Source organism: Coturnix japonica, chromosome 3, assembly GCF_001577835.2.
Source record: "Coturnix japonica isolate 7356 chromosome 3, Coturnix japonica 2.1, whole genome shotgun sequence".
NCBI classification, from domain to species: Eukaryota; Metazoa; Chordata; class Aves; order Galliformes; family Phasianidae; genus Coturnix; species Coturnix japonica.
This window is the reverse complement of record NC_029518.1, coordinates 52,355,048-52,379,533: the sequence shown is the minus strand read 5'-3', so window position 1 is coordinate 52,379,533 and position 24,486 is coordinate 52,355,048. Positions and strand designations below refer to the sequence as shown.

General features: G+C 36.8%; 1 protein-coding gene across 4 annotated transcripts in view; it reads left to right on the top strand.

Annotated features, from left to right (window-relative positions):
• The window catches only part of TMEM200A (transmembrane protein 200A), a 52,396-nt gene extending 32,885 nt beyond the window's left edge, over nucleotides 1–19,511 (top strand). For 2 of the 4 annotated variants that reach the window (XM_015858548.2, XM_015858547.2), the window contains 2 exons: nucleotides 12,972–13,083; nucleotides 14,254–19,511. In XM_015858548.2, coding sequence (XP_015714034.1) covers nucleotides 13,073–13,083; nucleotides 14,254–15,739 — 1,497 coding nt within the window. In that variant the 5' untranslated portion in view covers nucleotides 12,972–13,072 and the 3' untranslated portion in view covers nucleotides 15,740–19,511. The remainder of the gene's footprint in view (nucleotides 1–12,971; nucleotides 13,084–14,253) is intronic. The other 2 variants (XM_015858549.2, XM_015858550.2) reach the window with 1 other exon arrangement.
• Nucleotides 19,512–24,486: the final 4,975 nt, after the last annotated feature.

The window sequence follows — 24,486 nt, the reverse complement described above, 5'->3', positions numbered from 1 at the left end:
TTGTTTGTGCTATCTATGTTTGCACTGCCAGTCAACTAACAATTTTTAACAAGGTGCTTCAATTAACTTAAGTCACGCATTCAGTTGAGTTTGAATACGCCTTACTTGTATTTCAAGTGCCTTATTGTGAACGTTATTCTGGCTTTGTGTAACTCAGGAGGATTTCCATTAAAAGAAATTGACTCTATCTTTGTAATTAACTGTGACCAGACACATGCGGATGGAAAGCATGCACAATACTAATAGCACTGTGATGTAAAAATTGCAATGCAAGTGAGGACCTCAAGGAGCTGAAAACATAATTTTGCAAGTAATTTTGTGAATAAGTCACAGCCTGTAGTACATACAAATAATAGTTGACTATCTCCTTCTAAAATTAAAATGTTACCTAACATTGGTCATCATTGACATCTGATGCAATCGTATGGATCGACTGAGTTCTTGTTTTAAATTATACAGGATAGTTCAAATGTATTAAAACAGACATATAGACCTCATAAATGGAGTGCATTGAAACTGAGCAGTGTACTAGCATGCTATCCATGCAATGTATGTATTAATAGGGTACCACGTTTTAGCTAGTGGTACCATTTAATCATTTTCATGTATTACGAATATTCTAATTTTTTTCAGGCCAGATGGCCTACTTCCACACAAACTCCCTGTTATGGACTCAATCTGCAAAGGGCATAACTGGAACAAATGGATGGAACTAAACAGCAGGATAGACATATGCTGATTCATAGATGCAAAATGAAGTCACAGAAGCTATTTTAGTGGCTTTAGTGCCATGGAAAAGCTGTGTTTTTGAAATTTAGGCCAAAAGGATGGAGTGCATACAGACCATTTAAGAGTCACAGAGGAAAGTTTTGTGATAGCTATGAAGTCTTCTCTGTGAACACATGGGCATTCTCGGAGCAAGCAGAAGCGAAGAGGTAGCACAGAAGGCCATTCTTATGCTCTTTTAGCTGTCCTTACTCTATGCACTGCCCACATCTCTGTTTTTAACAGGGAAGGAAACTGAACAAAACCATGGGAAGCCTAGCAGATCTCCTTCACTTTTGGAAGTGCCAATTTACAAGCTTCTGTTGCTGCTGATACTTAACAAATCAAGCAGAAAGGTGATCAACATTAAGGACTTTACTGTCCTAGAAACCGCTTAAGCCAAAACATTCATTCTGCTCCTTCTTCTCAGCAATGACAAAGCATCAGTTAAGCTGTTCAGAGTTAAGGAAAAAAATAAATTTTCTAAGCACATCATTTATCTATATGTAGACATATATTTGTCTGTCAAAGATGTAGAATTTCATAAATACGACCTACAATATTTCAGCATCTCGTTGCTGATAAATCACTTGGTTCTCCGTGGATTCTTGCTGTTTACAGTGTTCTTAGTTTTGGGTGTTAGAGCACAAGAAGTGGGTACTATAATGCAAATGGTAACGAGGATGATTAAAAGTAAAGAAGAAATTGTGAGGGATAATTTTCATACTGGGAATTAATTTGACTCCTATATTGACATTTCTGTAGCTTTATATATATGAAAGATTAATTTGCTAGTCTCTGTATCCTGGAACCGCTGCACTTTTTCATGTGTACTTCCTACTTTGCAGTTATGGGTCACCAAACTGAGGAGCAGTAGAAATACTTGCATGTTCTAATGATGCATCTATGTGGAAGTCTGGCTATGGCACTCCAGGATTCAGTTGAAGACCTGATGGAGTTTTACTGTAATTTAATAATGATTTATTTCTCAAATTAATGGGAAAATTTTGCAAAGTATTTTTGAACTATGCTTTCCTTTCTGTGTGAAATATTGCTTTATTTTTTAATCTAGCATTTGAAACTATTATTGCTAATGTATCTTTCTTCTTGGCAGGGTAAGTTGACTTGCACAAAGATCTTCAGTAGAAAAAATATTCTAACACTGACCCATTCTTTTTCTCAGTGTTCCTTGAATATAGTCATCAAAGGAGATTTCCAAAGGTACTGACAGAACAGAGGAATACTGCTGTAGCTAAGGACCTCAGCTATGCTGAAACAGCTGTCTCTGTTGGATACATAAACACTCATCATGTGGCTGGGGCACTCAGGGAGCCCAGATTTTTGCTTGAAAGGGCTCTCTGTATGTACTTTTCTACTGACACAGACTAAAATGACATAACTAAAAAGTTGGTGGAGGGGCCAGGAACCCGGAATGTCCCACTTCACAGGCTGGTGTCTTGTCCATTACTTTAAAATTACTCTGCCAGAACTAATTGACAGGAAGCAGGGTTAAGTTTAGATACCAAAGAACTTTTCAGTTAGGTTCTGTCATTATTTGAGTATCTTTGAAAAACTAGTCTTAGGTCTCTAAGGGTAAACAGAGAATGATAATTCCTGCAGTTTTCAGCCTGCATGTTTTACAGAACAAAAGAACGTGATATGTTTTCTAGGTCAGGAGTAAAGCTCTGCTGAAACACCACTGTTGCAGAACAAATAGATTTGAACTCATATCTAATACAAATATTATTTAAACCTTATTTTAAATGACTACTTCATTTTGTTCCTGCTATTATTTGATCTTACAGTAGTTGGATTTGTATACACAGTGAGAAATTACAGTTGTTAGAACATGGTAATTAACATGATTAAGTGAGCATGTAGAGCATAAGGACATTTGTTTGGTCTCCTGACAGCTGGTCGCTGCCCACATTAAGTGTGCGTCTCGCCTCAAGATTTCACTCTGACTAAATCAAGTAACAGATTGGTGGTTAAGCTAGATGATGTGTAGCCAAAGGACTACAACGTTTTGTTCTTATATACCTTCACAGCAAGTGCCTTCAACTGGTTTAATAATTGGTTATTTGAAATGTTGTGTGCAAGGACTGAAGAACCATCACGTCCTAGTGCATGTAAATGAAGATATTTGTTAACATCTTTAATCTTGTTTCATATTTGGTTTATAGGGAAAGTGAGCTTATTCATATTCTGGCACACTGAGCTCTAGAGTATTAACTTTTCTTTTGCAGTAGGTGACAGATAGCTTTTACAAATTCAGCCTTTCAGAACTAACTTGACACCCCTTACATTATTTATTTCAGGACTGTATGGCTAATATCTGGTCAGCACTTTAATCTGCATTGTGTAAGCTTGATTCCAAATTCCCATTAATTCCATGCATTTGGGATTATAGTTCTAGTATTTCTGGGCTCTGATGTTAACTCACAGCATTCACTTTCTTCAGAAGAAACTTCTTCATTTTCTCTGAAATGTCTGAAAGGTAAAATGAAAAAAAAAGGCAAACTGGAATAAATATACAGTCCCACACTCTTCTTATATGCATTTTAAATTAGATTGTGCTCCTAAAATGATAATTTTTTCAATAAAAAAAAAGCTTTTTTCCTATTTATACTGAAAGCAGACAGATGAAGATCATAAAAGATTTAATAAACTAATTATTTAGCCTATAAACATAACTGTCCTAGAATCTCTTCTATTACCTGAATGTGAACACCAACAATGTGAATGAACAAATGTTTCAAAAATAATCCTGAATATTTGGCTAAATAGCCAGGTCTACTTCCAGTTTTGCTACTTGTTTTCAGTAGGAAATGGGTTTATTCATGTGAAAGTTTTAAAATACATAGGTCACTCCAAAAGTGATGTCTCCTATTTATTTTCATGCAAACTACAACATATGCAAAGCACAGTAACAGTATTCAATGGAGCAAATTCTCAGCCACAAAGCACTGTTTTTTTAACATAGTCACCACTATCAGCTATGCATTTTCACCAGCAATGAACAAAAGCCTGCATGCCACGCATGTAAGAATATGCACCAGTGGAGCTGTTTCACACCTGCTGTGACAGCACTGGTACTTGGACAGTGTAGCTCAGCAGTCCAACTTGTGCTCACATCTACTCTTTGCTCTCTGTAAGCATTCCGCATGCATCAGTGGATGTCAGTGGGTACCATTTTTCCACATGGAGGAATTCAGTGATGCACCTGTGCTTCATACGCACTTGTCCAGTGCCATTTTCCCTGCTACCATTTGATGGGATACTGGTGGCAAGGTTCAACCTCTTCTTGTACCACCAACATCTCCCTCTGACATTGTGGGCCAACATAATAAAATAGGAGGCCCACAACGTCACAGGGAGATGCTGATGATACAAGAACAGGTTGAACCTTTTGAAGCAACCTCATAGCTTAGAAACAGATTTTATCACTTCAGTCAGTAAAACAGTTATCACCTTAGTCAATTTAGGCTTAAAAAATCCCAAACTAGTTTTTTTTTTTTTTTTTTTTTTTTTTCTTAGTCAAAAAACACATGCACGTACACACACAAAAAACAAACAAACTTGGAGAATGCAAGTAAGTATAAGCAAAAGAAAAGCTGACCGTAACAAAGTTTGTTTGTTTGTTTGTTTCGTGTGCATATTCATTCTTTTTTTCTTCTGCTTTTTGTTATAGTTCTCTAATGTGTATTGGAACAGAACATGATATACCCATATCATATGCCATATACCCATATACTCATGCATAATAAGTGAAAAATTCTGTGCATAAGTGAGGAAGTTACACACTTCTGAAGAGAAGTGATAGATAATATAATGCAGTGAATACAGACATTACAGTAGGCATACCACAAACAAACATGTCCAGTATCTGAGCACTTGTCTTTCTCTAATCCATCATCTAACACCTGTACTAAGATGGTACAGATATGCTGAGCAGAATGGCTGGACATTGTAGACATCATATGTGATATGATGTTAATGCATGAGATAGATGTTCTGTGGTCATGAAGAGAACATGTAGTTCATTGTACAGTGACTTAGCAGCTGTTTCAGACATTGGATACCTGATACCAACCTCATGTTTTATGCTGAATTTCTGAACTTCTGTAAACTCACCAGATTTCCATAGTATGTCTGTAAATGCAACCAAGGAAGGATCAAATGTAAAAGTGAGCGCAGCTGAGCCAGGCAAAAACCTGTAGACCAAATCTAGGCCAAGTCATAAAGCAGTGTTTTGAAAGCAAAATGTAGAGCTCAGGTTCCTTCTTTCTTTGATGTGTGCTCTGTGCTTTTGTGAGTGGCTAACGAGCTCTGTGTAATGCTGCCAATATTGGATGCTGCTGATTTTGCACAGAATTATCATATCTGACCCACAGTAAGGATCAAGCTGGAGAAGAGATAATAGCAAAGAGGACAAGCAGTTTGGGCTTCATACAGTATTGCCCGATGCTCACTTTGCTTTTGACCTTGGCATACTAGTTGGAATAATTAATGTACATGGCAGATACTGTAGGTGATGAAGGCATTCATAAGGGATTTTTCTTTTGTGTAATTTAAAGAATGAAGTCAAGACATTTCCAGAATCTGAGTAAGAGGCATTCTTAGTCTACAGTTATATTTATCAATATTTCTGAGTTGGTAGTTCTTTGTTCAAATTCCATATTTAGTTTTAATTTACCGATTAACTTACAGTAGTGTAGCCACATTGTGTATATGAACCCAGACTCTGAACTGCTGAGTCAGCTGTCTTGAGCAGAATCTTCAATATTTGTTTTGGAATATAAAAAAGCACTATGCACTCATGCCCATGAGCTTTCTAACAGAGAAGAGTCTTGCATTCTTTGGACACAAACTGAATAGCTCTGAGCATTTGGGTTCTGATCAGTTGTGCCTTTGTAACCAAGTTCTTTGCCAGTTGACAGGTTCACTTAAACACTAATGAAGTGCTATTTTATAAGACAGTTTTCTCTCTCTCTCTTTTTTTTATTTTTTATTTTTCCCCAAAGGAAAAGTGAAGAATGAAAGTATTTTTGGAATTGTTGTTTTGTGAATTGGTTAATTTTATAACCTGTCCACAGAGTTGTTATGCAGACACCTAGTATAACAGCCATGGGAATGCTCAGTTAGGAAGTAGGCTGCTCAAGTCATACCTGAACTTGCCAGATGTGAGAGTCCTACTTTAACTAATGCAAGAATAGTCATAAAAGTTAGAATAGGGAATGCTATGGCTCAGGCTTGCTAATGAAATAGAGCAAATATGAGTCTAAATGGAGATAAGATACATTCAGTGTGACTATGAAACATGAATATGCTGGAACGAGTAACAAAAATGATGCACCAGTTCGGTGCATCTTCTGGACTGGCTAAGAGATTATTCGGTTTGGAGAAGATGATGCTCAGAGATGATCTCATCAATGTCTGTAAATATCTTAAGGGAGGGTGCAGTGAAGATAGAACTGGGGTCTTTTCAGTGGTGGCCAGTACCAGGACAAGACACAGTGGGAACAGATTGGAACACAAGAGTTTCCAGCTAAATATCAGAAAGCACTTCTGTGCTGTGTGGGTGATGGAGGACTGGCGCATGTTGCCCAGATACTGTAGAACCTCCTCACTGGAGATCTTCAAAAGCTACTGGGATGTATGTAGAAAAATTACCTCCTTCTCTTTTCTTCCCAACATATGTTCAGTCCATCCTCTAGACCTTCTCTAGATCAGTAGCTTTCTGTCAATTGTTCGCAATTTGTGATCCCTCTGGATTGCTTCAAGTAGATAAATTACATATATATTTAAAGCAATGCCTATAAATAATACTTTTATGTTCTTATGTGCCATTCCTAGCTATCTTCCATTGTTTCTTTAGAGATAACTGATGAAGACCTTTGGCGTTGCTTGGGCCAGTACAATGCAGATTTGGAAACTGCTGCCAGATCTAGGTTTTTGGGTGGATCACAGTCAGTTGTCAAATTTTTTCACAGATTTTTACTTATCCTTAATAATAAGCTTTTGTTTTTCACCTGTGAGTGCAAAGATTTTACTGTTTGATATGCAATGCAAATACAGACCATTTGATACAGGTCTACCAGTATCTGGGGAGCCTGAGCTCTTAACCCTTGCTATGGACCTTCTGCCCCTAGACACCCTGGATTCTTTCATTACTTGACCCACATGCAGCCTGCCTTTCCACTTTTATGGTGTGAAATGGCTAGCATGATTTGGCTTGCTTCCATAATCTGGCTGGCAACCAGGAGGTTAAAAGGATATGATTAGTCCCTAAGCTTATCCCTTTGCAGCCTTAAAGAGGCAACATTAAAGGGAGTTCGAACCCAGAGGGTTTGTTTCAGCTGGAAATTTCAAAGCTTTAATATTTTAAATAGGCATGCAATTTTCTGTCTTTGGCTCTGCTTGCATGACTTCAAAATCCCAGCTGAGGTTATGAAGATTTTTAGTACATTTCACATGCTTTCATCTCACCTATTGTGAATTAAAGTAAAATACTTAAAATACCCTATAATCACAAATACAAAAGATACCCTTCTTACTTGCTTTTCTTCTTTAAACATATTTTAAGGACTAGATTATTAGGAGAGAGATGTTTTGCAAAGTAGTCCCGCTGATGTATTAGTCAATTGGAGAGGACTGTTTGTTAAGCAACTAAATAGATTTTTTTTTTTCTGGGATGTTTTTTCTGTTGCTTATGGAACTACTCTCTTTGGCTATTGCTATGTTATTTCTACCAGAAAGATTAATCTCTTTGTGCCTATAAAATTGATTTAAAAATATATATTTTTTCCTTTGGAAAATGTGATGGTATTGAACAACTGTGTCTATGCGAATGTAACGTGGATATATAATACATCAGGAACAAAGTTTAGACGTATTCTGTTAAAATCAATTTAATACTGATTTGTTTACTCAGTTATGTTACCAGTTCTCTTATTAGTTTATTATTTGCATTCTTGATTATAAGAATTTACACATTAATTGCTAGGACTTCAGATTTACCAAAGATAAAGGAAACTTTCCTTGATGTTGAACTTTGTCTACTCAATTTGATATTGAGACACTTGAATAGTAAATAATCGTACTAAAAACTAAACTATGGGGAATAGCATGTACAGTTTTGATAACTTCAAATAATTAACTTTGAATAATTTTTCAAACAGTAAGTGTTCCAGTTTTATAGGAAAAGAAATACTCATGCAAAAAGCAAAGGTTGTAAGTGCTAAGGGACATTGAAATCTATCTGGAATAAAACATGCAATATTAAAGAAGTATATTAGTATCCTTTTTTTTTACTTCCCATCTTTGCTGCTGGTATGCATTTTAAATTGAATGTAAGAACTCAGCATAATTCAAATGACAATATATTTATTCAGAAGACTAAGTGGTAGGTAGTGGCAATAACTTTTATTGTACCAAAACAGTTGAAAACAATAGATTTCTGTTTCAGGCACCTGGAATAGAAATGCCAAGCTTCAAGCTAACTACTGGTTGAAACTTAGTATAGTTTCTGAGAGATTAATTAGATGCTTAACAGTTTGACCATCTCTGAAAAAGAAAGTTAGTTGGTATCTATATTGCTAAGGTGATGCTAGTCATTAGGGAGGAAAGATGGATATTACCCTTTAGAGGGTAAAGAGAGAAATGAGGAGTTTATAGTTTGTGAAACCACAAGAAGTTAGCTGGAACCACTACCATGTACTGTGTAGTCAATTCCTTCCATTGAATTTTTGTTCTTGCATACACATCTTTCAGATTTTTCTAGGCTGCCTAGAGATAGAGCCATTGTGTAAGTAGCTGATATTGTCTTAGTTGTGATTAAAACAGAAGTGTGCAGTCTGTAATACATTCTTGCAGTTGACACATTTTATATGTGGGATAATCAATAAGTGAGTCAACTGGGCTCAAATCCCACCAAATCGTATCCCACCCATTTTGTCATTTCCTTGGCTTCCAAAGGATAACTGAGCATTACTTGTGTAGGTGGTTCTTAGCTTCAAAGGGGCTCAGTGATTCCTCTTATCTGTCACACCTCCCTGTGGACACGTCCAGGCTGTTCAAGTTGCTCTGCGCTCTGCAGCTGTCTGGAGACACCATCTGCTCTAATGAGTCCCCTGGTCACCTGCCTCTGCCCTCCCTTATTTCTCTAGGTGGACAAATTCAGATATGGCTAACACTATCAGCATGAGCACACCGCATTTCTTTTTAATCATCCATGAAAGCTTGACATACTGATACAAATTAAAATAGAAAATAGGGACCCTTGTCCATCTGTGCTAAATTACAATTTCTCTGCGGTGATTAATCCCTGCCTTACCTATGTTTTATGGAGTGAGTCTACTCCATTTCTTTGTTGATTTGAATCTGACCTTCTGACTCAATCAGCAAAATCACAGAATCAGAGAATAACAGAATATCTGGAGTTGAAAGGGACCCTCAAGAATTGTTAACTCCTGGCTCCACATCGGACCACCCAAAATTCAAACCCTATGTCTGAAAGTGCTTTACAAGCACTCCTTGAACTCCAGCAGTTGGGGCTGTGACCACTGCCCTGGCGAGCCTATTCCATGCCCACTGCCCTCTGGTGAAGAGCCTTTTCCTATCTCTCAACATGAGGTAGCTCTGTGCTGTTCCCTTGGGTCCTGTTGCTGTTATTAGAGAGCAGAGTTCAGCACTGCCCCTCCACTCCCCTTGTGACCAGTAGTGGCACCCAAACCTGCACCCAGTGCTGGAGGTGAGGCCTCACAGAGCAGACTGGGACAACCCTTTCCTGGCAGCAGCACTTGGCTTGAGGTACCCCAGGGTTCAATTGGCCATTTGGGCTCCCAGGACACACTGCTGGCTCAGATTTCACTTATTGCCATTGCTCTTTCTTTGATCAGCAGATATAAGTCTAGTGGTTACCAGCAAAAAACTTCTAGGAAAGCCTTTTACCCTCTTTCACAATTTTCTTTTATGATAAGCTTCCTTGAGCATCTTAGCAATCTTTGCCCATATGGAAAGGTGATAAAGGAGAATCCCATTCACTGTCTCTGGCAGCTTTGATATGGGCAGCCAATGTAACATAAGAAAGAAGCAGATGTCACTGCACATCTCAGACTGATAGTTCTCTTAAAATTACCCAACTGTTTGCAAACCTTTCCTGTATGAATTATTCCTCTGGCTCAAGTATACTCTTAAGATGCCTTGCATCTCCTCTCATCATTTCTTATCACATATATGTTTCCAGGTGTCACTGAGGGCTTTCCCCCAGGCTCCCTTTCTTTGTCCTTGCTGCATGGATCTCTAAAGTCCCTTTTGAGGCTGCTCTTACTTGTTAGCTGGGAAACCTATGGGGAGCAGCTGCTGCTCAGTCCTTTCTTCAAGATAAAGGGCACACAACAACCTGTTACTTCACTTGCTGCTGGATTTCTGGGAGCATCTAGAAACCATGCCAGATGCACAGGACTGCACTTGGCCCACAGCCGGCCTTAAATGTGAAGTACATCTTGCTAAGAGCCATGACCTGAAGCATTAAGAGCCTGAGTCATTCTGCTCTGTACAAATGTTGAAGTCAGCACTAGTAAGAGCTACTTTATAGGATCTGTTCCAAGATATGTTTTTCTTAGTCGATCTTGGAGTGGCCAACAATGATGGTGCAAGGGTCACTAAGTAACAATGGCATAGTACAAAGCAGTGCTAGACACAGGAGTAAATCTAGGCCAATGTTTCTTTCAAGGCTAAAACCATGGAATATTAAGCCTTTGGTCCTGTTGTGGCCTAAACCAGCAGGCATCTCAGCCCCAAACACCAATTTGCTCACTGCCCTCCAGTGGGGTGGGAGAGAGGGTGGCAAAAAAATGGGAAAACCCGAGGCTTGACATGAGGACAGTTTAATAGAAGGAAAAATACTAACAACAACAAACAAACACAGAACAAATGATGTAAATGCAGTTACCAGCCACTGACTAGATGCTCAGCCAGTCCTTGAGGAGTGGCTACACCCTTGGACAGCTCTTCCAGTTTTTTGTTCAGCATGAACAGCATGGGATGGGATGGGATACCTCTTTGGCCTGTTTGAGTCAGCTGTCCTGCCTCTGTTCCTTCCCACCCCCTTGTGCATCCCCAGTTTCCTCACTGGCAGGGCAGCGTGGGAAGCTAAAAATTGTTGACCCTGTGCTTTCTAAGCACTGCTAAGAAACAACTAAAACATCAGTGTGTTATTAACATTCTCATCCTAAATCCAACATACCAACCACTATGGAGAAAATTGGCTCTGTTTGAGGCACAACCAAGACAGGTACTGATGTTCTTGCTGAAGGTGAAACAAACAGAACACCTACAAGGTAGAATCTTGAAAAAAACAAACAAACAAACAACATATACTTTAAAAAAGCAAGATGGTAATGTTTTATAAAATGGCTTACAGACCTTTTCTATATTTTTTCCTCTGTACTCCATACCCATTTTACTGTTATTTGATGCACTTTAGAGCAAGACTGCATCTTTCACAGTGCTACCAAAATATTCTGTCAAAGCTCCTAACATAATCTGATTCCAAATCTTGTTTGTTTGTTCAGAAGCTTCAGTTCTCAATTTTGAGTGAGAGTAAATGTAATCATTATACTAAGCTAAATAAGAAAATTAGCATTTGTCATTGATACTCACAAATTGTGGCTATTCTGTGGTGCAAATAAACAGATCTGCAAGATAATTTGTGGCTACAAAGTCACTTTATTCTAAACATAGTATTTTCTTAAAAAAGATTTTCCATCTTAAAATGCATTTAATTGTAGAAGTCTTATGAAAAGCTTTCTTAAATCATCTCATATCAAGATGTCTGCTAATGCTGTGGATTTTATTAGGTTGAGATAAAAATTCAGCTGTTAATATTAAGTAGTATAGAAGCCTTACCCAGAACTGTGGCTTATTAAAAAATATTTCTTATGCACTTGGTAGCGATTTCTTCCATGAAAGAAAAGAGGTTAATAATATTGATGTCAACTGAAGGGACAGGAAAGTGTCTTTTTCTGTGTAAAAAGTGGTTTTTCATCTTGTTGCAGCCAAAGTTGGTTTCCCCTGCATCCAATTTCTGATGCAGATAAGGTGAAAAGAGGAACAGTGCTCCTCTGAAATGCTGGGAGGAAGATGACCAAATGGCTTAAGAGATCTCTTTCTCACTTCAAGAGATCTCAGTTTCTTTCTGTCCTTCAAGTAATTTTTTACCAGTTAATAATTAAATTCATGTATTTTTTTTCCTGCAGTATTTATAAATCTTGAAAATGAGATTTTTTTCTGTAGAAAGATACCTCAAGATGTATTTTTCTTTTTTAACACTTCAGAGTTAGAGAGGAACTCTTGCTAAGCTTGTGTTTAAAATATTTAGCAATCAAATCTGAGCTTATTTGGTTCACTCTTTGATGCAATCCAGGTAGCTGTAATAAACACAATACAGTACACAAAATATCAAATCCTACTAACAGGCAGAGCTTGGATTCAGCACTACCCTGTGCAGCTTCTTGGCAACCCTGAGGTGGACAAGTGTGGGTTTATGTGTGCTACAATATGCCACGTGAATATGGAAACTCCTACCGCTGCAAAGATCTTGGATGTGAGAAAGAGTAAGGGAGCAAATTAGATAATAGCTAAATGATCTATTCATTTCAGTAAAGATAGGTCATAATTCTCTTAATTTATTTCACAGAGAAAACTAATTACTTTTGATTGAGTAAGGACAAATTACAATGACTTTTTATAATGAGTAAGTCCTACTTATTTCTGCCCAGGGACTCAAACATTGTTTTACAGAGAAATAATCTTTTGCTTTTGGCAGAAACCCTTATAGAAAGACATATGAGAAGGTTTGTTTTCATTTATTTTTTTTAATACTATCAACCTCAAAAAACTTTCTTTTGGGGATTTAAAAATGTATTACATAAAAATATGCCTTTTTGTGAAACATTCAAGAAATTAATTGACACAAAACAACTAATGTTGCCCAAATAGCGTAAAAATGGAAGTGAATTGCAGTAAGTGAGAATTTCCAGACAGCTTAGGAACAGAAATCTGACACTACAAGGGAAACTGTTGAAGTTCTTTGAACAATCCTTTCAAGTCTGCTTTCATAAATTCAGAAAATGCTGTATACATAGTACCTCAGGCAGTTTTTTTTTCATTTCTTCTTTTCATAAAGAAAAGCTTTCTTACAGAAGGAGAGGAATCACTCTGCCTTTTAATAATGATGGTCTACGGAGAGAATTGAGGTTGCCACTTTTTGTATATCACGTGAATTACGGCTGAAGAAATAATAATGAACATTGGGTATTTTTTTTATTCTTTTTTTGTTTGTTTGTTTGTTTTTTGTTGTGTTTTTTTTTTCCTGTGTTATTACTTCCATCAGCCACTGTCCTTATACTGCTTATTAATTTCATAGTCATGAAATAATAGCAGACTGGAGCAACTTCTATTTGGAAATATGCTTACCTGATACATGTTGGAAATTCATGATAATGTCCAAATAGCACAGTCTGTCCAGTCTGTCTGTTTCTCATACCATAATACATCTCATCTTTTTTGCATGGATGTCACTGTTAGGATTTTTAAAATCCAAATATTTAAAGATTTCTGATGAAGTTTATTTTCTGCAAATTGTGAGCAGTCACTGGTTTGCTTTTCCTCTGCTTCGCTCTCTTTCACTTTATGCTCCCAGTCTAACTTCTACTTTATCTGCTTGTTAAACCATCCCCAGCACTGACATTTCACCTTTTTCTCTGCAGCAGACTATAAGCCTTTATCTCTGAGCTTAGCAATACCATCAAAGAAAACATATTTTTTTCATACCCAGCATATAACATCTTGGTTGTATTTTACAATATTATCTAGTATTCGTTCTAATCTATTAATTAACCTTATAATCTATTTTCAAGTCTGATTATGTCTTTTAAAGTAATAATTAATTATCCTGAACTGTGTCATTTTATTCATTACTTCTACTCATAAATAAGTGATCAAACATGACTTTCTTTTTATAAACCTATGCTGGTTCATATTTTCTACATAGCAGACAGCCAAGTGTAAAAAGTATAAAATGAAAAAACATAAAACCAACTCATAAAAGCAGTGAAGTTTTGAACTCATGAGCTTGAAATTTATGAAAATTGATTATTGGGTAAACTAAACTGAGTCTGTAGTCTGTGATGTAACAATGGAGATTGTATGCAAAGTATGCAGAGAGAAAGATCAGCTTAATTCAGAAGACAGAAGTGATTCTGTAGTTGACACTGAAGTGGTCTTATTAGGCTTATAAAAGATACGTGAAAACATTTTTAAAATGCCATGCGAATCTTAAAACTTCTATTATGTCCTAACTGGATTTAGATGTAGTAGCTTTTAGAAAGTACTAATAATTTAATTATCAATAAATATTTATATATTAACAAAGCATACACAAACTTTCATTGCATCAATGTTTCTGCTTTCTTTTTCCCCCAGGACACAATATAGAACTATGATAGCAACCGGAGGAGTCATAACAGGACTGGCTGCCTTGAAAAGGCAAGACTCTGCCAGATCTCAGCAACATGTAAATCTTGCCGCAGCACCAGCTTCTGAGGAGAAAAAACCAGCCAGACGCCGGCCCAGGGCAGATGTAGTCATTGTCAGGGGCAAAATTCGACTCTATTCTCCATCAGGATTCTTTCTTGTTTTGGGAGTGCTTATTGCATTCTTGGGAATTGCAATGGCCATCCTTGGATACTGGCCCCAAAAGGAGCAGCTTTTGGCATCTGAAGATAGCATATCAGTTAATGAAACCCAGGTCCTAAGAAACCAAGGAAGCATTTTACTTCGTTTCTTTGAGCAGCATGTGCACTCAGATAAGATGAAGATGTTGGGCCCTTTTACCATGGGCATTGGAATCTTCATTTTTATTTGTGCAAATGCCATTCTACATGAAAACCGTGACAAGGAAACAAAAATCATACACATGAGAGACATATACTCCACTGTAATAGACATCCACACCTTGAGGATCAAGGAACAAAAGCAGTTGAGTAGTGCCTTTGCTGGTTTGCTAGGGGAAGGAGAACTCAGGCACAGCGGGAGCTCATGTGCATCACGACTGGCTGCTAACACAGTCGCACCTTTCTCTGGCTTCAAGAGCAGTTTTAGAATGGATAGTTCTGCTGAAGAAGATGAAATTACTTTAAATGAAGATAGGACCACTGCTAGCCTACTGCCACCTCTGCTGACTGAGCAATCTGGTTCAGTGTTTGGACTTTACCCTCATTCTAGCAAGGCTTCAGATGACAAAAACACTAGTTCTATAAAGTGTGAAACGAAATCCATTGTATCATCTTCCATTAGTGCTTTCACACTTCCAGTAATTAAACTGAATAACTGTGTTATTGATGAGCCCAGTATAGACAACATAACCGAGGATTCGGAGATCACGAGGAGTCGGTCCAGAAATCTCTCGATGGACTCTTTGGCCATTCCATTAACTGATACCAATGAATCCTGCAAGCCGGCCATGCTTCCACGACATAATTCATTTGTGAACACTCAGCATGACCAGTTCAAGTCTTCTATGACCCTCGGACCAAGCACAGGAAAGCTTTTATCCCCTGGTGCTGCCAGGAAACAGTTTGGTTCCAACACATCTTTGCATCTTCTGTCTTCACATTCAAAGTCCCTGGATTTGGACAGGGGTCCATCTACACTCACTGTCCAAGCTGAACAAAGGAAACATCCCAGCTGGCCCAGGCTGGATCGGAGCAACAGTAAAGGATATATGAAATTAGAAAACAAAGAAGACCCAATGGATAGGCTACTTGTGCCACAATCAGTGGCCAAAAAAGACTTTACCAATAAAGAAAAGCTTCTTATGATATCAAGATCTCATAATAATTTGAGTTTTGAACACGATGAATTTTTGAGTAACAGTTTAAAGCGGGGAACTTCAGAAACAAGGTTTTAATATTTAAATTGGAAATTACAAGATATCATCCAGTATTTTCTAAAAAAAAAACAACCAAACAACAAAAACATTTTGACAAGTGTCTCCTTTTCAGTGAAAATTGTACAAGCCTGGTTTTAACCAAATGCTTAACAGCATATTAAAATTGCCTTGTGCTAACAGATCTTCATCTTCATAAGGCCAAGTTTTTGTCATAGTATCATACAGTTGCAATATTGTACATTATCAGTGCTCAGAGAGTTTTGGTACAACTGTTCCAAATTTTTTCCAACTCATTTTTCCTTCTGTTCTGTATAAGCATGTTAGTTACTATCAGTTTGACTCCAGAAGCCTGCATTAGAATAAAAGCTTAGTTTACTTATAAGTTCTGTTTATTTAATGACTGCGAGAGACTAAAAATTTTACTTATGGTCTAGAATGGGAAGTGAGCAGCAGTATGTACTGGAATTGTTAAATTCAGGCCTTTATCCTAGGTGTTGTCTTTCACATATGATACATCTCAGTAACTACAATCTTGCCACTGTCATTGTGAGAAACTTGTTTACATATTGAGGTGGGTGGTTAGAGAAGAGTGGGTACAATTAAAAACATTTTTGTGAATTCGTTGTTATTGATCAAGTTGAATACTAGTGTTGTGAATTATTTACTATGCTTTGTACAATAATGTTTCTACATACATTATAATTCAATCTAGTAATTCCAGGAAAACATATTAAAAAAATCTGAAAATCCTTCTGGGGTTAGCTCTCTAAGGGACCTTGATTGGCAGCAGTTTTAAAATCGAACTATTTGGATTCAATTAAAATCATAGGAACGTAATGATAACATGATTTTAAAAATGTGATATATAGTCAAATGATACTGTGATGTAATTCTGAAGAGAAGAATGGGAAGTGAATATATTGCCTCTCAATAGCAAGAAGCTAAATAACTAGGTCTCTATGGTCAAAATAGCTGATACAAAGCATACATTTCAATATGCACACTAACATAGTATGAAAGCCCTTGCCTGAATTTTTCTTTATATATTTCACATAATTATTGGTATGGTGGATCACTGAAAGCTTAGCTTACAAGATTTTGCAGAAGTTTGTGACATGTAGAACAATACTTTTCTCCTCAGATCAAACTTCTCAGTTGGCAGTTGTAGGCTGTTTATAAAGAAAATGAGAATTTGAGTGTGTATACCAGAATGTTTTATTTCATTAAGGTACCTAGGCCTTAATCCTGCCATGACTGACATGATAGAGAATGTCGCTTTGGGTTGCAAGGCTCACTTAGCAGGATGTTGGTCTTAATTGGTCATTTTGGATATATTCACTTAACCTAAATGCTCAGGAATTATTTAAAATGGCTTTTCCCAAAAAGAATCAGATGTGAAAATGTTGTTGTACTTCAGTTGATTATGAAAGATCAAAGACAGAAATACTCTTTTTTTAAAAATATTCAGCTCCAAGTTTCAACTGCGCAACGTTTATGTATCAAGAGCACTACTTGCTCAGTGAATTGAGGCATAGTGTTAACTATTAGAACCTCAAGCCTATATATTGTAATAAAGTTGGCGAAATATTTTGCAATGAAGCTTTTAATAACTTTATGGTTTGTGTTCTTAAGACATTTGCTATTTTTTGAAACAAAAATAAAATGTGTATCTACATATCTGATGTAAGACATTTTTTCCTCAATAATCTCAGTTCTTCAATATTGAAGTATAATCAGGTAAGATAATACTGTAAATAATATTATGCTAAATATATTAGCCTGCCACTAGATATTTGACTATGACTAATGTCAGCGATACCTCTACATGTGTAGAAGCTGAATTTACTGTTCTTCTGGTATTTATTTATTTAATGTAGTATGAATTTTTTTCCAAATGCTTTTGATATAAGGAAATTTTGTATTAAAAGAACATCCCGTTCTTTTTAGTTTAGCAGTAAGGAAGCTTAGAAAAATGGAAACTACTATTGAACAGACGGAAACGATGTAAACTTTTATTTCATGAATAGCTAAATTAAGTTGTAGTTTAAATGACTGGTTTTGCTCACTTTTTTACGTGAGAAGAGTTGTCCTTTTTGTAGGTATATCAGAACATGGGCTTTTAATTATTACATAAATGCCCGGTATTGAGAAACTGACTGACTTCAGAGAAAATTACCAGCTCAGAAAAACCAAGGTACAGTGACTGACTTAAGTTAGCAAGAAATTGAAATAGCAAATACAAAGAAGTTGTGTGATAGACAAACTGAAAGATTCCCAAACTACCCTAAAATTGAACATTTCATTTAGATAATGGCATATACAAAAGTTCCAGAAATGATCCCATCTATTAAATATTAAGTATACATGATAACTCTTCAAAGTAATGAAAAACCCTGTTTTGCTGGGTGTTCAGATCCCAGACTTTAAAGATGTGTGCCAAATCATTCATAAGGCATAAAGTCTAAAGTGCTAAGCCTGATGAGAGGTATGTTTTTAAAAAGTTGTCCAGGACTCTATTTCTGCCCAAATACACTAACCACAAGGGTAGGCATCAGACTGGAAATGAAGGGCACTGCATCTTTCTATATTCTTTGGATGGTTCTGACTTATTATCTAATTGGAAGAACCTGTAGACATTCAACAGGTGTGGTCATCCTCATATGTAGAGGTCATAAACCTTAGAGAGGTGCACCGGTCTGAACTCTCTGTAGCTCAGATGGCAAGTAAGGACCCTGGTGAAGACAGGAACGTGTCCTAAATCTTGTTATCTTTAGAGCATAAATGTCATATTCACTCTCTTGCTGATTCAGTTCACAGACTTCTTTATGGATGTAGATTATTTCTGTTATTGATGCTCTGTGCAGCCCCACAGTGACAGGACAACAGCAGGGTGAAAAAGAGTTTCCTGGATTGCTGTAGTCTTAGGTTCCTGCAGACATGTTTGTTCTTTCTAGGAGTGTTTCCATGGTCCTTTTTGGGAAATTCTGCCTTTATCTTGCCAGCACTACCTTTATTGGTTGTTTTTTATTTTCATGCCAAATGTAATATTATCACGAACGATCAGAAATACTTTAACAAGACTGTGTGCATGCATATGTGAAAATGTAAATTGTGTAAGTGGTCTGTTGTAGTACAGGAGTGCTTCAATTAGTATGACTTAGCTATTCGTGGGCAAATTCATGCCCTTTGTCAAACTGTTTCGAATGAAAATGGGGAGAAAATTAGCTGCAGTTATCACAGCTATCACATGTTAAACGTTCAGTTGACAATTATTAATACTTTCATCAATGTTCCCAATGTGACAGTGCTGAGTTAGGTTTCAGGACTCAGTGTTTTGAATTATCCTTGCTGGAGTACTTTCTACATTCAGCAAATCCAAGCCAGTAAGATTTATCTCAATGACAGCAGAATTGCAACCCGAAGTGTCATAAAGAGTGGAAATTTGATGTTGCTTTTATTTTACAGAGGTTTGCTGATATCATTAAAATATTGGAACATATTGAATGGAAAGCAGTATATCTATTTGTCGTTAGTTCCAATTCTGGCAGTTGATGCTTCAGTGCAGAGTATAGAGTCATTTTAAGTTGACCATAGGAAGAAACATTAAACTATTGATACTTATCAGTTTTTATTTCAGCTAGTGTAATTATTTAGGGTAACATTCCTGGTAATAGCTAAACCATTTCTGAATCTAATGGAAACCTTCATTTTCTAATGCAGTGTTTTTGTAAACTATTGAAGCAGTTAAATTATCAGCTGCCAATAAATACGCTTTCTTTGTCATTCTGAAGATTTTATCAGCACTTTAATTTCATTCCAACAGCCAATTGCCAGGCTATTTAAAAAACAAACAAACAAACAAACCTAGAATAATCTGGTAGGTACTGATATTTCTGGAGAATTTCTATTTTTAAAGAAATGCACAACACTATTTGTTCAGCTATCCTGTGATTCACAGCAGAACAGATTTAACACAGATCTTTCTGTTCTCAGAATAGGTTCATGCTTTGTAGGAAATAGTTGTTTTAATCTCTGAGTACACGTTTTTTCACTTTTATTATTAAATGTCAGCTCATTAAGACAACTCAGTTTTCCTTCTCATTACTCCCTTATTAATAATACATCTCTACTCAGGCTACATTAGCAGTCAGTGCAGCCCAACAGGAGCAGATCTGTGGCTGGAGATGGGATCCCACTATCCATAGCATATGCATTTCAGAGGGTTTTCATCAAACTAGCTCCCACCTGGTCCTGTTAGACTGAATGTCCGCTGTCCACTGAAACATGTCTTATGCTGCTGGAGCACATCTTGTTGTTTTCCTCTGGCACGAACCGAATCAATGCTATGAGGTTCTCTGATGTGATGTCCCATCCACTGAGGCACTCAAGGCCAGGTTGGATGGGGCCCTGGGCAGCCTGATCTGGTGGGTGGCAGCCCTGCCCATGGCTTTAAAGTCCCGTCCAACCCAAGCCAGTCTTTACTTCTGTGATTGCATGAACTGAAGTGTGGCACACGTGTCATATGATGAAATTAACTGCATGCTGGATCTCTGAAAAACTCCATTAATTTCCTCACTGAAGCCTCCTGATACCTTCCTCTGCCAGCCCATCTTGGCACCTCTGAATTTGATATTAAATACTCAGATCTTTTTTTTTTTTTTTTCCTCCTGATTCTCTTAACTTCCAGTTTAGCTAATAATTTCCAATGTACAATGCACCGTGTATCACAAGCCTTTTAGAAGTCAGAATGGATAAGATATGCTACATATTTTACCTACAAAATTATTATTATTTCAAGAAATATTAATGTGATATTATCTGTCTTTGACATATCTCAGCATTTGATCTTATTTCTCATTCTCAGTTTAGGTCTTTGTCTTAAGCCTACCATCCTATCTGGATCAGGCTTATATGTGTTCAGATAGCTCTTGTTCATTTTGCACTCTGTAAATGCAGTTTAAAAGATTACTGTTACTACGATTTTCAATAATTAATTGCTTCCCTCTCTCTCTCAGCTCAGTAGATTTATTGAAATTCTGTGCCATGATGTGTTTTCATTTGCCATTTTTTTCAGGCAACTGTAACAGGGATTATGTGCTTCTGTAGTGTGAGAGCATTTAAGACTTCAGCATTCTCACAGGTGAGGATTTACACATCTTCTGTTTTCACACTTTTTTTTTCTTCTATTTTCCCACAGTTTTCTATCTCCCATTTCCAGATTTTTTTTTCCTACTATTCATCATACCCTTATGCCATTTCCATAATAGTGCACACAGCTGAAAAAAAAAGAGACAAAGTTATCACTTAGGTATAGGCTACATCTGGAATGAACTTGTCTCCTTTATGTTTTCATGGTCTATCTTTTCCTTTAGGTTAAAGGGTAGTTAGGTTTTGAATTCTTTTCAGAAGCTTCCTATGGTGAGGGTGCATGTTTGTATCTGTTGGTTTGAAAAATGTCTCCTTTACCTCAAATCCCAACCTTCTCGTCTGGCTGATTTCAATAACTTATTCTGAAGTTATCAAAATTTGTTCAACTGAAATCAGCACCTTACTTGGAGTCCTTTGTAGTTTGTCCTTGTTGCTTGAAATTAATTGGATCAGCTCAGGGGTACCTGAGTGTGTAGGAGCATCTTGCCTGTGGCACACCCGACACTTAACAAAAGCAAGTCAGTGTTTTCTGTGATGACTGTTTGTGGTGACATCTGCTCTCTCTTCTGTCTAGGTATCTCTGTGCTTGGTTGTCACAACTACCATTTGTTCACAATCATTTTGTTTCTGGGAAATTAAGTTTCCTACAAGGAATAAAAATTCAAAGTGAAGACAAAACACTAATCAATGTACATCTGCTTTTAGTTCATACATCACAGGGAAAAATATTCTCATGCTTTCTTGCTATTTTCTTTGACTTTCTGGAGGCTTAAATATTTATACATTATATTCTTGAAAATAACCAAAACTGAGTATCCAGGATGAGTATAACTTTGTTACGCAATGGAAAGTATTCCTTTCAGTATTATTCTCCATACTTAATTGAGTCACATTCTTTTCGGTTTTTGGTCCGACTCGTGTTTTTTCCAGTGGGGTGCCATCACTACTGTGTTTTGCTCTTCTGTGCAAATGCAGTTAGTTTTGAAATGATTGCAGTACAGAACCACTTCACATAACTTTTCTTGGTGCATATCATTGCATTTTTCAAATAATTCTAAATTTAAATATATCCTATTCTACCTTGAAGGAATATTGTTCCAGTTTATAATTGTCTAATTGAAGCTACTAGTTTTTCAAAGGTCTCACTGGTTTCAAAACATGTGAAGATCAGCTATTATTAAACTGAGGTTTTAATATAGTTAAATTCATCTTGCACCTGCAGAGAATTCATTATATTTTAACAGACAAAAAGTACTCCGATATACATAGTGAGCACATTGTATCATCTCCAGCAAACAAGTGTTCTTCATTATCTCTTTATAGGGACCAGGAAGGGCATTACAATTATAACTAAATTAAATGACAGTACTCTTTGAATTTTATGCAGAGGAGTCAGGTGAATACAATAGATTAAAAGAGGTTATGAGTTAATAAACTGAACATTAGATTCTCATTAAACTGTGCTTCCTACGTTTGTATGCTTTATAACTAGCTCTTAAAAAGAGGTCTCTTATTGTCAGAGAAAACAGTTCTGGTCATTCTTCTAAATAATAAAATACATTTGTTTCTTTTCCTTTGACTTTTTGAGTCAAGAGGTGTTTTTGTTGTTGTTGTTTTGTTTGTTTGTTTTGGTTTTTTTCCCTATGAATGACATAAATACCTGTTATCTGGACTGGCAGTTTTGCAAAGCTTTTGTGCCTTTACATAACATTTTGTTCTACTCTACATTTTCCTTTTATTGGTAGAACAGGTTAGGGCATATCTGGGAGTCATTAGGGGTTCTCTGGTATTTATGTCCACGCTACAGTAATGCTTCAATCTCTAGACGCATAATTGATTTAAGATGTCTAAAACTTGTCTGCCAACATATAAGACAGACTCACGGTCCTTTCTGTCTTTCCAACCCTTTCTACATGATCCTGTTTCTTAAACAGCTTTGTGGTCACACAGACCAGGAACTGAAACGAACTCAGCAGAAACAGCTAGAGCAGCAGTAACTAACAAACAACCAATAGTAGCAAACAAACTGTCAGGTCAGGAAGCTGGTTTGCTTCTGTGCTCGCTTATGTAAGTGCAGAGGAAAAACTAGAATACCATGGCAGCATCTGATTGGGAACCTTGGCCTCCTCCAAAATTTCATAGTGACTCAGATGAATTAGCATTTTGGATGACAGCATAACCTACTGGTTCCTAGAGAAACAACAGATTGTGCTTTTTAGTATTTTATTTCAGTAATGAGTTCCTAGGATTTCGTGGAATACGTCTATGATTTTCTACCTTTATTTAAGTTTGACAAACAATCATTTTCTTGGTGATTACAAACACATTTGCAGAAATTGAAATCCATTCCTGAAAAGAGGAGAGAATAAGTTTACTTGATATGCATTATTGATAAGTCGTTTGTTTAGCTTCAGACTGATTTCTAAAGGTAGGCATGGGTGCTTGTTAATAGTTGTCTAAAATATCCAACTGCTGTGTCCCTGAGCCCTCTTACATCTTACTGATTTCCAAAACAGATTGGAAGGATTATTTCTGAATTAAATTCTTTCATTTGAATCATGTGCTAGATCATACATGCAAGAGATCTGTGCACACATACATATGTATATCTGTATACATATATAACATGTTTAATTGAATATGAAAACTGACCTACTTCAGAGCATATTACCTCAGAGCAAGCTTGTTCTGTTGCTCAGCAGGGACTAGCAACATCATACAAAGTGGGTGAGGAGAGCGTGATGCCTAAGCCCAAAGTGCTGGGTTGCCTTAATCGATTCCTGCCTCATTGGAATTAGTTGCAGTATGATCACGAGGAATGACTCAGAAAGAATAGACAACTGTTAATGAGATTCAAGTGCCTTTTATGGCTAATTAAAGTTCTGAAGTGTGCAGAATAACATAGTACCAAACTGAGTCTTAGAGGATACAGTATAAGACATTATCAAATTCTCTGAACTTCTGAAAAATAAAGCAATCCTCTTATTATTTCTGGAGAACCTCAGAAAAATCCAACAGTGAACTGAATCAGAATGAGATGTTACTGGGATCAGACTTAGCACTTAATGTACACACTTCTGTTATCATGATATTAGTTTAAAAAAAAAAAAAGGCAGCTAAATAAGGAATCATTTCCTTGACATATGGCATAGGCCATTATTAAGGTGAACAATTCTTTAGTCTCCTTGGCAGAAATCTCTTTCATTTGAATTCCTGGAACAGAAGCTTGTGTGCTGGCTTGAAACCAGACAGTGTGATTAGACTAAGACATTTGTTTTCCCCCCTTTTGAGGCAGGTATCTTGGAAGGTCAGAGACTGAAACTCCTTGCAGAGTTAATGGTTATAACAGAAACAGTAAATTCTATGGAACTGAACTCCCTTTCTGGTTTTATTTCTTCCCTGACATTGGGAAAGTGTGTAAAGGTAAAGAAAGTCTGAGTATTTTTGTATATGCTGATAGCAATATTTAGGCTTTGACAGATTCAAATGTGCTTATATGCACCTATATTATTACAGAACAATAATTTGCAGCATCAAGATCAGAGTTATTTTAAGAAACAGTAGCAGGAGCTTCAGACATATTCTGTGCTTTCAACAGCGATTCACAGTATTAGGTA